The 14,413-nt window shown below is 40.2% G+C and overlaps 2 protein-coding genes across 2 annotated transcripts in view; both read right to left on the reverse strand.

The window, feature by feature from the left end:
* Window positions 1-12,380, reverse strand: part of LOC119656511 (calpain-D) — a 42,702-nt gene extending 30,322 nt beyond the window's left edge. The window contains exon 1 of the mRNA XM_038062847.1: window positions 11,576-12,380. Within this exon, the coding sequence (XP_037918775.1) occupies window positions 11,576-11,883 (308 nt within the window). The 5' untranslated portion in view covers window positions 11,884-12,380. The remainder of the gene's footprint in view (window positions 1-11,575) is intronic.
* A 359-nt stretch (window positions 12,381-12,739) lies between these two features.
* Window positions 12,740-13,549, reverse strand: LOC119657157 (zinc finger protein 593 homolog). The gene is made up of 3 exons (XM_038063939.1): window positions 13,367-13,549; window positions 13,162-13,308; window positions 12,740-12,996 (listed from the first exon to the last, which is right to left on the reverse strand). The coding sequence occupies exons 1-3, from the start codon at window positions 13,460-13,462 to the stop codon at window positions 12,808-12,810; spliced, it is 432 nt and encodes a 143-aa protein (XP_037919867.1). The 5' UTR covers window positions 13,463-13,549; the 3' UTR covers window positions 12,740-12,807.
* Between the last annotated feature and the right edge of the window lie 864 nt (window positions 13,550-14,413).

Below are 14,413 nucleotides of genomic sequence, written 5' to 3' on the forward strand. Positions count from 1 at the left end.
CAATCCAATAAACGGAATGAAGTTACTGAAGATAGTCTTGGCGATACCGTAACGGTAATATTTCTTTCTTTTCCTCTCCGGTGCTTAGTATCATAGAAGCAATACCCATCAATTTTGAAATTGAATGAGATAAGTCACAGGAATGATCAACATGTCAACTATCCTCTCCTATCTTGGCCAAACAAGTTGTTTTGGATTCCAAATCCGTACTAACTGATGTTTGCACTCCAATTCCATGTCCGATTTGCTCATTTCTTTGGATCTGACTACTAATTATTCCTTGCATCATATTTTCCATGGAAATCATCGACTAATTCATTGTTTGTGTCAGAAGTCGCTCCGGATTATGGATTGACTTGAATATTTCTGATTTTGAGGCGTCGCTTTACCAACGCTAGTGTAAGGTCCTTCCAAAGGATCCTGGCTTTTTTCGTTATAAAATTCCTTTATTTGGTATAATGATATAAATATGTCTATTTTTCCAAATTCCCACAGCACCTAACAAATAGAGTCAATTCTAGGATTTACGACCATTTATTAGCAAATTAAAGCCTTTTATCCAATAACAATCAAAGTTTAAGTATATAGCTCAGAAATGTTGTTTCCAAATTCTATTATGTACTTATTATCTCAGTGGGAACTGTCTATCCAATCTCTATCGTAGAGCATACAGTCATAATTGTATAAAATGCAATTTATTGAGTCCCTTCGAGTTCGTTCCAATTATCGCCACAAGATCCTAAAATTCTAGGCAGAACCCCATGAACCATCCATCTTCTCCGCCACTGTTCTTTCCAACAGTAATTACTTCAGAAAGTGCCTACAATTATGACAAGCAACTAGACCCGGCCACCGAAAACAGCCTAAAAGTAAATTGAACCAAACCGAACCAACATTTTGAGCGTATTATTACAATAAGCTATCGATCCGTTGGTGACCACAAATTGTACGGCATTCACTTCTATCGATACATTTTTGCCTTATCTACCTCGTCCTTGCCTCCTACCAAATTCACGATTTCGGGCGATTATATTTGGAAGGGAAGATGAATTCAGGGAAATTAATTTTTCGACAAAACCGTGCCCTTGGACGTTACTCATATTCCCTTTTATCGATAGGAAAAATATTTACTTTGAAACCCGTGTAGGAGTTTATTTTTGTGTTCTATTAAAAATTCTTGATATCCGTGGATTGTCACGACAGATTTTTAGCATGCATTGCATGATTATGAGACAAGGCAATATCGATTAGTGGACAATGATGTGTAATTGATTGCATGTTTGAAAATATTGTGTAATTTTTTGTCTTTAGTAGGAATTGTATTAATGGAACTAGGTGAACTAGGTTACTAAGTGGATTCTAATATGCAAATGTCTCCCCCGATTCGCTGTTTGTGCATTCAGCTACCGCCAATCGATTTTGTGAAAAGGTAAGCAACTAGTTCGGAATATGCCAGGACTTTGAATTCGTATTATATTAAAGCTAATGCAACGAAAACAAGCAGATGAACACAATATGATAATTAGTTGGGCGACACCAAGTTCAACTTTGAGCATGTTCGCGTGGAATTCCTAATGAGCAGAATAATGAATTCATTAGAAATGCACAGAACCAAATCTTTCGCAAAAGTTTTAAATTAAACATTCCCTTTCTATGTTTGTGGATAATTCCTTGACTTGGGATAATGTTTAAGTAGCATTCGAAACAATTTAATTATGTCGTCCAACCAACCAGCATTTACTCGGAATTTTTACTAGATGAATCTATGAGTCTAAAATGGGAACATAGCCATGAAATTAATTAGATCTCTCTCCGGGGAGAAGTTTCAATTAGAAGATATGTTTAGAAAAAAGCATTTATTATTTTACTTTCAATCGAAAAAAATATTTGCTGGTGCAAACACTACGTGAATACATGAATAATCAAAAATGGAACAATAATATCCAATGATCCATTTTGAATTATATCTCCGAAGTTAGGCATATTATTGACTATTCACGTCTCAGCTATTACTGTCTCCTTTCAAGTTCCTCTAACTTCCAAAAACCGTATTAATTTTTTAGCCAGAGTGGAATATCGTCTGAAGTTTAATGTAAATAGATTTAACTGAGAAGTTTCTGAGTAAATACAAAAGTCTGTGGTTGCCCTAATTTGATATTCAGATTCTCTGCTATGGATATTACTGCTTCTAGGGAAGTTTCTGAGACATGAAATTCCGAATATTTTAAATATATTTGTAGATGTACTTTAAATGGTGGCAAACTTTCATTGTGTTCTACATAGCTGAATCGACAGGCAAGCGGTAAAAGAACGAATGGCGCTTGCCTTGCACAGCAAACTAGCAGCCAAAAAATATTAAAGACCATCAATTTCAATACACACTTAAATGGAATGTATGAACATATGATTGGTTAGTTGTGTGGCATACCGCGACAACCGCACCTCATTCCACAGCACAAGCAAAACTCACAGACTTTAGTTCCAGCAACCTAGTCGTGGTCAACTGGAGCAGGCGGTGTGGTTCATAACCAATCAATTCCACCAGCAAAAATTGAATAACTGAGGTTCATCGCCGCAGAGAGGAAGATCAACCTGTTGATAGGCTGCCATGCCCATGCATATCACATACTTTGGAACAGCTCGGAAATCAACGAAAAAGGAGAAATCTATGGTTTTGTAACAGGGTAGTACACCAAACTTCCAGTTTCCTAGCATGGGAAACTGTGACGGTTGGGAGGAAGTCCTCTTCACCGGTGGCAGTCAGATTTGTATAGTGACTTGACGTCGGATACGAGTCGACTCAGCTGTGAATGAGTACCTGAGTTAAATCAGGGTAATAATCACATCCGACCGGTATGCTGACCACATTGCCTCCTACAGGGTCTGTAATCTTAAAGTGTACCGTTACGATTTTGAATGGTGCTGTAATACACTTAAACGTCTGATCCTATTGGATTCTCGCGCTAAAGATTATTATTTATTTTCCAAGTTGTCACAATTTCGGGAGATGCCGGACTTTACCTAATTCTAGCACTAAGTGCCAAGCATTCAAGCTCGGACGATCATCATTATCATCGCAACAACCGGTATCCGCTCTAGGTCTGCCTTAGTAAGGAACTTCAGACACCCCGGTTTTGCGCCGAGGTCCACCAATTCGATATCCGTAAAAGCTATCTGGCGTCCTGACGTATGCGATCGCTCCATCTCAGGCAGGGTCTGCCTCGTCTTTTTTCAACCATAAGACGATCATACCTATTTAAAAGATAAAGGGGCGCTGGTGGTGGTGCCCGGTTGTAGGTTAGTGGAAGAATCCGTCAAGAACTTTCCGCAACATCGAGGACGTATGCGGAATGGTGTACGTCTGCATGGTTTGAACCAGACTGTGTTAGAGTCCCAGGACATCAAGGGAAGCCGCGAGGGATTCAAGTACAATACCTGTAAGTGACAATATTATGGGAACTACAATCATTTTCTCTTATTATTATTCAACAATGTTGATTCCAAAGTCAATGAGGCTCTAACTAGAATAGGATTGGAGGGACGTATTATCTATTGGATAGATCAAAAAAATTCGAGGACACTTTTTTGCGAATAGGTGATACTGAAGTGTTTTTCAATAAGAACCGTTACCTAAAAAGGTCTCTATTAATACTTTCCAATGCTAGTTTTATCTCTGGCATTTAATTCAAAGCAAGGGTAGGCGGGGACTAGCTAGTAGTCATTTCTTCCACAGATCCATTTTCAAAAAACAAGAAACTACCGCTATACGGCGTTTAGGATACGAAATACTCTCCATAAAGCGTCCTTAAGTTCATATTACAATCATGAAAGCAGTAATATACGCTATAACATAAAGCATGATGCTACCAATAATAATAATCGTTGGCGCAACAATCCATATTGGATCAGGGCTTTGAAGTGTGTTAGAGCACTTCATTCAAGACCGTAACGATACACTACCGTGCAGTGTAGGAGGCAATGTGGTCAGCATCGCGCTCGCCAGAGATTATTACCCTGATTTGACTCAGGTACTCACTCACAGCTGAGTCGACTGGTATCCGACGTCAAATCACGATACAAATCCCACTGCCACCAGTGAGATTTGAACCGCAGCCTTTTGTACGACAGTCTTGTGCTCTAACCACTCAGCTCTCAGCACTCAGGATCAGGGCTTTGAAGTGTGTTAGAGCACTTCATTCAAGACCGTAACGATATACTACCGTGCAGTGTAGGAGGCAATGTGGTTAGCATCGCGCTCGCCAGAGATTATTACCCTGATTTGACTCAGGTATTCATTCACAGCTGAGTCGACTGGTATCCGACGTCAAATCACGATACAAATCAAGATCTAAACAGCGACCTTCCGTACGTCAACCTTGTGCTCTAACTACACAGCTATCCGGACACCTGCTACCAAGTTTGGTGGAAATCGCACTATTACCAACAAAGTCATAGTAGGCCAAAGTTATCGCTTCATTGCATTTCTAAGTGAATATTCTGACATAATATATGCATATATATCACGTGCTAGGTATAAATGGAACAAATGTCCACTCAAATCTTATATATAGAATTCTCATGTCACAATGTTAGTTACCATACTCCTCCGAAACGGCTTGACCGATTCTTTTGAAATTTTGTCTGCATATTCAGTAGGTCTGAGAATCGGCTACTATCTATTTTTCATACCCCTAAGTGATAAGAGTTGTCCATCCTTAACATTTTTTTTTTAATTTTTGGACAAAATTTTTTATTTTTATTTTTCTATAATGTGGCATTAAAAAATACATACAACCCTAAATTTTTCCCCTCCTATCGCCAATCCCTATTTTTTAGTAATTTAATCATTTTTCATCCCGCTCGATAACTGATCAATTACCGTCTTTTTTGTAAATGTTTTTCACTCTATTTCGAATTTCTATGTTAAAATTTCCCTGAGCTTAAATTTTTTTATTTATAAAAATAAATATTTGTTTTTGTATGTATTTTTTACTGAAAGTACTGCTGAAAGTAAATGTGCGCGTTCAAATGCTTCAAGATCCATCCACTGAAACATTCTCAAAACAACTCTTAGATATCGATGATGGAAAAGTTGCTATAGATGAAACTGGATGCGTAAAATTACCGATTTCTGCACAATCGTTGATTCGCAAGATACTCTCATTGAACAAACGACGGATTCACAATTCCCACAAAATATTGTGTCAATCTGCGCAACCATTTCTGAGAAAGTGCGTGCGTGGTTAATGTTTGATATCTTGCATACCGGTCTCTTCTGAGGAAATTAGATGTCTGTGGGTCAGGAACAGAGAAAGAAAGTTTCTTTCCAATTGGTCCGGTGCGCCATCAAATGAATGGCAGACTCAGGATTCCCTTACATCCTTATATATAAACTTACATATGCCTCAGCCAGCTTAGGCCTGATTTTACTAGGCGGTTTTTGTTTTGAATATAATTCATGCCCATGTTGTGTTATGAATTGTAAAAAAGGACTCCCAGGTGAGGCAGGTTCTGATGAGTTACCTCTGCTCTGTACGAAATCATCGTTTTTTTTTTGCTCCAAAGTCACGCTACCGTTTTACAAATCTTTAGAAAGTTCAACACACCACTTCCATCAAGTGCTCAAGTGAAAAGGCTTTCCTCATATACCACAATGATTAACTCGCCAAAATTAAATCGACTGAAGGACGGAAGACATAACTTCGCAAAATATGTAATATGTTGTTTACTTTTGCCGGATTAATTATAATTATAATTAGCTAAAATGTTTGTTGATCTTACTCATATTTTTATAGACCGATACAATAAAAGCTACTTTTAAGATTTTTTATAAAACAAAAAATTAAACCGATATGAATTTCTATTAGATTTAAGTCAGGAAAACGTGAAATTCAATTTGGAATAGCTTCTTTATATGGGGCAAGTCAGTCTTTGTAGACCGTGGCATATGAACTACCGCATTATCGTACTTAAAAATAAACTAAGCCGATAAAAACCACCTCAAATACAACAAGTTATCGACAAGTTTAGTCCCCGAAACTAATGGGTATCAGTGAACGCGGCGACCGCTGACGCTATCGACGGACCGAGTTCCAAAATGCAACCCAAATCATAACAGACAAGTAACCGAATTTGGACATTGGAAAATACCACAATACCTTCCTCAAATTATACCAATAACTGATAAAATTTAATTAAAAAAAAATGAGAAATATAAAGAGTATACCTTCTACGAGGCAATAGAATGAACCCTCGAAGCCTGTCCCAAGTATGATATCAAAATCATCCTTGGAGATTTTAACAGCCAAGTAGGGACGGAGCCCGTATACTGGCAATACTTTGGTTCCCATAGCTTACATAAAAATACCAATGATAACGGACTGCGAATTACTCAATTAGCAGTGTCGCACGAAATGATTGTTATAAGTAACTGGTTTGCGCGGAAAGTGGTCCACAAACAAATGTTACCCTCTCCAAACGGGACCACTTTCAACCAAATTGACCACGTGTAAATTGAACGCCGCAACCTCTCAGCCTTGATGAATGTCAGAAAATATAGGGGGGCCAAAATAGACTCGTATCACTGTCTCGTTGGCTTGGTGCTCCGCGCTCGAATAACAACACTGGTTAGGATCCACTCTGATAATCAGGTGAGAGTGAACATGAAGCCATTGACACACAGTCCTCCGTGACACCTATAAGGGGAAATGTATGCTGCAATAACCGCAGTCAACTGAGGTCCTGAATATGAAACATCGAAAAATGATCTTCACAACCATTCGAAAAACGTTATCATTGATACCACCAGCATACTTGGCATCTTGCACTCTCTGCGCGGGCACACGGAGATTTATCACGTCGAGCGGAGAAACGATTTCACAAGCGGAAAAGGAAGCCTGGAAAAACCAACAGAACTGTGAACTCGAAATGTAGAGGGAGCAACCACACCAGGTGTCCATTTTTTACCAACAAGTCAACAGGAAGAAGCCTTAAACACCTCGGTGTTCATCCTGCTAATTTTCAACAGAATGGGCATATTGGAGCGATGGGCTGCGTATTTTGATGAACTGCTCAACAGCCAAAATATCGGCGAGTTGGGGCCCCGCCAACTGAAGACCACGGCCAAATACTGCCACCACCAAGCATGGAAGAAGCAGTCCAGTCCAGTCCCAACCATAAGTCGCCAGAAGCTGATGGAATTACAGCCGAATTGGTTAATTAAGGAGGCGACTAACTGCACCAAGCGGTTCATCAACTGATGTTCAAGGTGTGGGTCAGCGAATCAATGTCTAACGACTTGCAACGAGGCATTATCTGTCCCATACATAAAAAGGGAGAATATTTTTTATATAAAAATATTTGAGTGGACATTTGTTCCATTTGTACCTGGTATGGTACTGAGTACCATCTATAAGATATTCTCCGCTATTTTACGAGGTTGGATAGCCCCTTACACCCAGAACATCATTGCCCCTTACCAAAGAGGCAGCTCTGCAGGCAAATCAGCAACAGATAAGATTTTCTTTTTGCGGCAAGCGATGGAAAAACTGCTGGAAAATGACCATCAGATGCACCATCTTTTCATCGACTTTAAGGCCGTATATGATAGCATGGTCAGAGTAAAGCTGTACACGGCCATGAGAGAATTCGGTATCCCGACGAAATTGATAAGACTGACTATGCTGATTCTGACCAATATGTGTGGCCATATAAAAGCAGCAGAATCACTCTCGAGACCACTCAACATCAATGACGGGCTAAGACAAGGGGATGCCTTATCATGCGTCCTCTTCAACCTGACTCTGGAGAAAGTGATTCGCGATGCAGATGTCAATGCAAGAGGCACCATCCTCTTCAAGGCTCTGTGCTCGAACTACCACCTTCCACCATTACATTGCGGTCACCAAGATCATGTTTCCTCATGACATGTCCGAGCAAGATGTTGTCAAATCCCACCTTGGCTTTCATCACGATGTCACTACTACTGACCTACATTGAAGATATTGACGTTATATATGTATATGTTGTCAAGTTGAAGTGATATTGGCTTTTATGTAAGAAGTAAGGGCGAAGTATTCAGATGCATATACATATATGTAAGCACGCACTAGTAAGCGGTAATTGGCAATGGTTTTTAGTTTAAAATGATCATAACAATTGTCTTCTGTATGTACAATATGTGCATCTTGGAGTTTGGAAATACATGAAGGAATATTTTGACTTTTTAGCAATGGCCATAAAAAAGCAAAAAGATTTTATAACTGAAGCGTCTAGTTTCAGGTTTCCCAACTTGTTTAAGTTAAATTTGTCCATTATTTACATATCCTCAAGTAATAAAAGTGTAGTAATTCGATAGAGCCAAATGGCGAAGCCGATCACGACGAGCCGACCCCGCTTGTGAACGGGACAAAGGCTGAAGAAAAAGAAGAAGAAGAATAAAAGTGTAGTAATAATACTTTTCACTAATTGAAATTTGTTTAATGGCCAATTTTAGTAGTCAACCTCAGTTTTTTCCCTATAAAATCTATAAAAGAGTTTACGAGGATCATCAACGTGGAAACAGGAAAATTCGCCATCCACAAATGAATAAGCATTGTAATATTTCCTGCTACGCTTGCTCAAGATTGGTAACGAGTGAATAAACCGTCCTTTGATCTCTCCAAATATCGACTGGCCGCACAAATTGTCTCCTGTATACTTTCATTTTAGGGATGCTGAACAGATAACGTATAGGAATTTGATTGAATCAACATTATTGTAGAGATGTTTACACAGTTTCGTTTTCTTTTCATACATGTACACTCGTTTTGTCTACACCTGAAATGCCCTTCAATTTTCTAATTACTCCTATTGTTGGGTCCGACTCCTTAATATTGGGTTGGGGAAAAATGTATTTGTGGTCGAATTTTAACGCTTTATTTAACATACTTAGGATTATCCGATTTACGCCGTTTTGTTCGCAAACTTGTTGCCATTTAGAAGGCAACTCCATTATCCCCCTCTTATAAAACCCCCCCTCCTTATTTGCAAAAAACTGAGAGAGCCAGTTTTCGCAAGCCTCTTTTAAGGCGAACTTAGCAGCACCAAGAGCGTTTTGCATGGACCGGAAGAGATGGTAATCACTTGGTGCCAGGTCCGGACTATATGGTGGGTGCGATAGGACATCCCATCCGAGCTCACGTAGCTTCTGGCGGGTCATCAAAGATTTATGAGGCCGACCGTTGTCCTGGTGGAACACAACACCATTCTTATTGACCAATTCTGGCCGCTTCTGGTCAATCGCCTTCTTCGAACGGTCAAGTTGCTCACAGTAGAGGACCGAATTGAGTTCTGGCCATAGTTGAGCAGCTCATAGTGGATGATCACCTTCCAATCCCAACAAATACACAGCAAAACCTTCCTGGCAGTCAATCCGGGCTTGGCGATGGTTTGGCCAGCTCGCCGCGCTTCGACCACGATCTTTTCGCTTGAGGTTGTCCTACGGGATCTACTTTCCATAACCAGCCACCATCCGCTTCAAAACTAGATCGAATTCGTTCCGTTTCAGCAGTGCGTCGCAGGCGTTGATTTGGTCCAAGAGATTTTTTTGCGTCAACTCGTGTGGCACCCAAACATCCACCTTTTTTTGGAATCCAATCTTCTGCAAATGGTGTCAAACGGTTTTATGCTCCTTACCCAGTTCCTGGCCAATCGAGCGAATGCTCACATGTCGGTCTACTTGCATGATTTCGACGAGTTTATCGGTTTCTACGACGATTGGCCTACCAATACGGCGTGTACCTTCGACATCCACTACACCAGAACGAAATCGATCGAACCAACGCTGTGCTGTGCGAATCGTTACAGTATCGGGCCCATAAACTTCACAAATTTGTTTGCCGCCTTCGTTGCATTTTTACCTCTCAAGGTAGTAAAAACGTAAAATATGACGAATTTCTTCCTTGGTGGACTCCATCTTTGACGCGCTATAACTTGAGACTGAAACGGACGATCATAAAACTATCAAAGAGACCCCTGTAGCCCAGATTGTCGTCTTCAAATCGCCGTACAATATGACCCGATGCGATAAGTACAGCACAAGATATGTTTTAGTGTCGCCATCTATTGACAAAATACGACATTACTTTTTCCCCAACCTAATACTTAATATATGTGCAATATCAGATCAGATCATTAAGGCACTAATATTCACTATCCTAGTGAATACTATCATTTGAATACAGATGAATTGTTACTCGCCCTTGAAAATAAGAAAACAAAATTATTCGTAGTCACAATCGTAAATATGAATACATTTATATTCACGCTTGGAAATACAAATACAGCCATATTCATAATCACTTTTGTAAATACGAACATATTTGTTTATTCGAATACAAATACATATATTTGTACTCATATTCATAGAAAATCATTCTACGAATATATTCGTATCTACGACCTCTGCTTCATACTGTTGATCGTTGATCATCGATAAAGTCAAGATTAAACTCGATTGTTTTCAATATACAAAGCTGGGCAACGACTGATATGATATGATGATAGCAGAATTTTCCAATACTTTCCAATAAATATCACCACCAACATTGCTGAATTTACTATAGGAAAGAGCCATGTCTTCATTGATGAATAGATTCGTCTCAAACACTTGTGAATGGCTGATATCCAAATAGTGTAGTAGTGTCCATCGGATCAGTTAGTGCTTCCGAGTTAGGCGAAGTTGCGCCCATATAAAGAATGACATCGAGCTGGTAGACATATGCTTCAAATGACTTGCTAAAAACCTTTTGAAACTATATTTTATACGTGGTGCTAATTTCAATATTATTATCGACTGCAGACATATCTGAATCAACTCATACCACTACGCATAACGGTATGAACGACTAGTCGAAAGGTTGTCCACCTGCATTATTATTAAATATTCTTGGGGCGACTCATTTTGGCTTGAATTGGATTTTAGATTGCCAGAAAACAAGCATTTCGCTCGTACTGAATTCTTAACACTCTGACAATTAAATATGAGAGCCATATGGAGTCCGAAGTTGGGACACTCTATTGCAGTTTTCAACACTCATCAAGCAAAATGCTATCTATCACTCCCTTGCTAGTATTGTAGCACTTAATCAGATGCTAAAGTTGAGTATTACCAATATAGAGTATATCATTCGTTTTACTGAGAAAAATTACTGATGTCTGCTTGTACATTTTTTAATCAAATCTTAAACATTCCCAATTGGCAGAGCAGAGGCTTTCAAGTCTGATCATGCGACGCACTTGACCATTTGACTTTATTCTTTAAATAATTTCGGCTCCTAAAACGTACTTCCCCCGATTAACAAAGTAATTTGAATTTTATTGTCATTCACAACCACACAGACTTTGCTACTCCGTCAGCGCAATGACGTTTCCATTGCTCCCCGTGGGGCTGCTGGCCTGAATAAATCAATATTTACAAACAGATGTCAAGCTGGAATTGATTTTTCGCCTGTGACTGCCCCCATCGGCAGCCAGACGTCAGGAAGTCCCCTCTGAAGTGCTCACGCTTAGACTCTACTAAGAAACACTACCGTACCCATCCGTGCTGATTTCCACATATCCTGGAAGAGTCGGTTGTCTGCTCGCTGCTCCCGATCCCGACGATAGACTATCGCATTTTGCAGAGTCACCTTCGATGCGAAGTCCCGGTTCCAAAGAGTCTCCTCCGCCACTTCCGTTGGTTCCGCCACCTGTGTCGCCAGACGCTGCTGAGTGCGAGGGCGATGTGGTCGTCGTCAGGATTTTCCTCACATTACCGCATTTTAAGCACTTGAGGCATTCGGTCGGATTGATGAGATTACAATTCGTACATGTCCACTGTAGCACTGAAGCGATTGTGCCCATCGCGTACCGATAAGAACATGGCTCTGGATTTTCTTCTTAGATCGAAGAAAAACTCGAAGAGCACCAAGCACACAAGGCGATCCGCGGACTCGGGCAGCCACCTCCTAGGACGACAGCCTGCCGGGCTACGATATGAATCACATACGCTTCGCGAGAATGAGAAACACTAGCGAGCAGGCGACCACCAGACGGCGACGACTTTTTCCCACTTTTCCGACCTACTCTACGCTTTTTCACACGCAACTTCCTCCCTTTCGCGATCGACAGGAATCACTTTGCCATCTCTTTGCGATACGTCAAGTGACGCATTTGCCGAACTCTATGCGAAACGTAGCTACCGCGAATTCGTAATGATGAGTAGGTGAAAATCACTTCCGAAGCGGTTGATAAAGTCACACAAAAAGTCCACTAGACCCCGCACAGACAGTTTTCTTCGAAGTGGAAAACTTGTTCAATTTTCCCGAGGGGGGCGGACTCGTCAGATTCGATTTCGAACAGCTGATGTGAAACGCAAGAAAACATTCAGTTTTAGAAGGGCTGGTAGCCGGAGCAAGGCGTAGTTTAGTAATAAGTTTTCAATTTGCAGATTCTCGTGATTGTTGCTTGAGCTGTTTACGAAATGTTTGCCTTAGATCTGAAAGGCGACAAGCTGGAAATGGCATGCAATTAAGGACACGAACGGTGAATACATTTGTACTTAATCCATTCTTTCATTTGTCCTAAAAAAACTAACTGACGAGACTCAGTACACAGTCCTGCAAAATAGTCTCAACTTGCAATTGTTTCCATTAAATTTCCTCTAAGCGTTGTTATTAATCCACATTCCATTATTTAAAAGGAAAAGTCTTCACTTTTAGAAAGTAATATATTTTCGGGACTTCTAAACACATCACAAACCATTGGCTGATTCAAAGCAAAGATCATTCATTCAGTCATTTTCTCCTCCTTCAGTTCAATTTTCACTTTTTTCCCTTTCGCCACCTCTTCCTTGGATGGTTGAGTCTCCATTCTCCGCTTTTTCGGCGCAACGTAGCTCCCATGTCCGGCGGCGCGCTCTGCTTCTTCTATCGAATATGGCTCAACTTCCAGCGCCTTAAGTCTTCGTTTGTGGACCTGTAAGATAGCATTTACACGGATTTGAGGCACATTACAACCAACTCTATTTTGCGAAGCTAAATTATCTTTAAAGATATGAACTTCATTCTCTCAGACGTTCAGGTCTTGTGTTTCACAATTACTTGAAATGTTAGCTGGACCAACTTAGGGTTTCGCCCATACCTTGGTTCGGAAATGCTGTTGCATTGCTTGATCATCGATGAAATATTTTGCACAGTGGACACAGTAGAATTGCGCGAATCCAGGCTTGTCTAAGTCGACTTCTTGGTTGATCAGACCCTCAGCGTTTGTTTTCAAATCATTGTCAATCTGAAGTTGGAAATTGAGGGTTACATGCAGGTTATGTGGAATTATTTAGTCAACAAACCTCGTCCAAATCACGCTTACGACTCCGCACCCGCCAGCGACGCCTTAAATGTGTGTCGCCAGAGTGCATTTTCTTCCTTTTCTGTACCATACCCATCTTGATCTGTTTATTTACGATAATCCCTTTCCAGAAGCCCGAACTCGTGTCCAAAGCACTACGCACTTTATTTTGAAGGAAGACGACAGTGTTTTGACACTTGTAAATATGATAATCAGCTACTCTCAAACCGTTGGTAAACAATTTTATAAACAATGGTTGTGACCTCAAAACTATGGTGGATAAAATTTTAAAAATATTTGGCGGCTTTTCTTAAGTAAAAGGAGGTCGCAAATAAAGTGCTAAATATTAGAAATGTTCAAAATGTTTAACAACAAAAAAAAATAATAACAATTAGATACGTATTTATGTAATGGTTTGTCTTAGTCAATAATAATAATGTTTTCCTTTTATAAATTAACGAATATGTGTGTGTTGAGTTTGTATTGTACTTCGGGGTCCCGGCAAATGACCCATCGATACGACTCACGATGATTCCCGACGAAGACGAATCGTGCGTTGCTTATGCCGCCAAAGGTATCAACAAGAAGTGTTTGTGCAAAATAAATGGCAGGTAGCGCGTCTACCTCAATGTTTTTATGCCAGAAAGCGAGTGTTTGATCGAAAACCAGAAAGTGGTTGTTCTCCCTCTGAGTTCCTTTTCTCTTGCGTGTTGTGTGTAAAACTGGTGTGTGGTTGCTTTAGTAAAAAAGGAACGAAAACGATATAAAAGGAAAAGAATTCCGCAGCCTGGCTCACTGGACCGCTCATTTCATCCTGAGCGAGAACAGGTAAATTAAAGTGCTAATGTCATGCAGAGAATCAAACGGTGGCGATCCTGCTAATACTCTTTTCCTTAGGCAGCCAAACAGTGTTTACGCATTCTTTACAGAGAAAAATACGAAAACCATCAGGGTCCTGTTCATTTTCGTCCTATCTATATTCAGCACCATCATCGGTGCAACAACCTGCATTAGTAAGGGGATCCAGACATTCCAGTGTTGCAACGAC

The sequence above is a fragment of the Hermetia illucens genome, chromosome 5 (assembly GCF_905115235.1).
Source record: "Hermetia illucens chromosome 5, iHerIll2.2.curated.20191125, whole genome shotgun sequence".
NCBI classification, from domain to species: Eukaryota; Metazoa; Arthropoda; class Insecta; order Diptera; family Stratiomyidae; genus Hermetia; species Hermetia illucens.

Excerpts from the sequence above, each read along its gene's own strand:
- LOC119657157 (XM_038063939.1), bottom strand. The coding sequence starts at position 13,462 with ATGGGTATGGTACAGAAAAGGAAGAAAATGCACTCTGGCGACACACAT. Across the intron at positions 13,309-13,366 it reads GTAAGCGTGATTTGGACGAG|ATTGACAATGATTTGAAAAC; the intron begins GTTTGTTGACTA and ends TTCCAACTTCAG. Across the intron at positions 12,997-13,161 it reads AACAGCATTTCCGAACCAAG|GTCCACAAACGAAGACTTAA; the intron begins GTATGGGCGAAA and ends GCTATCTTACAG.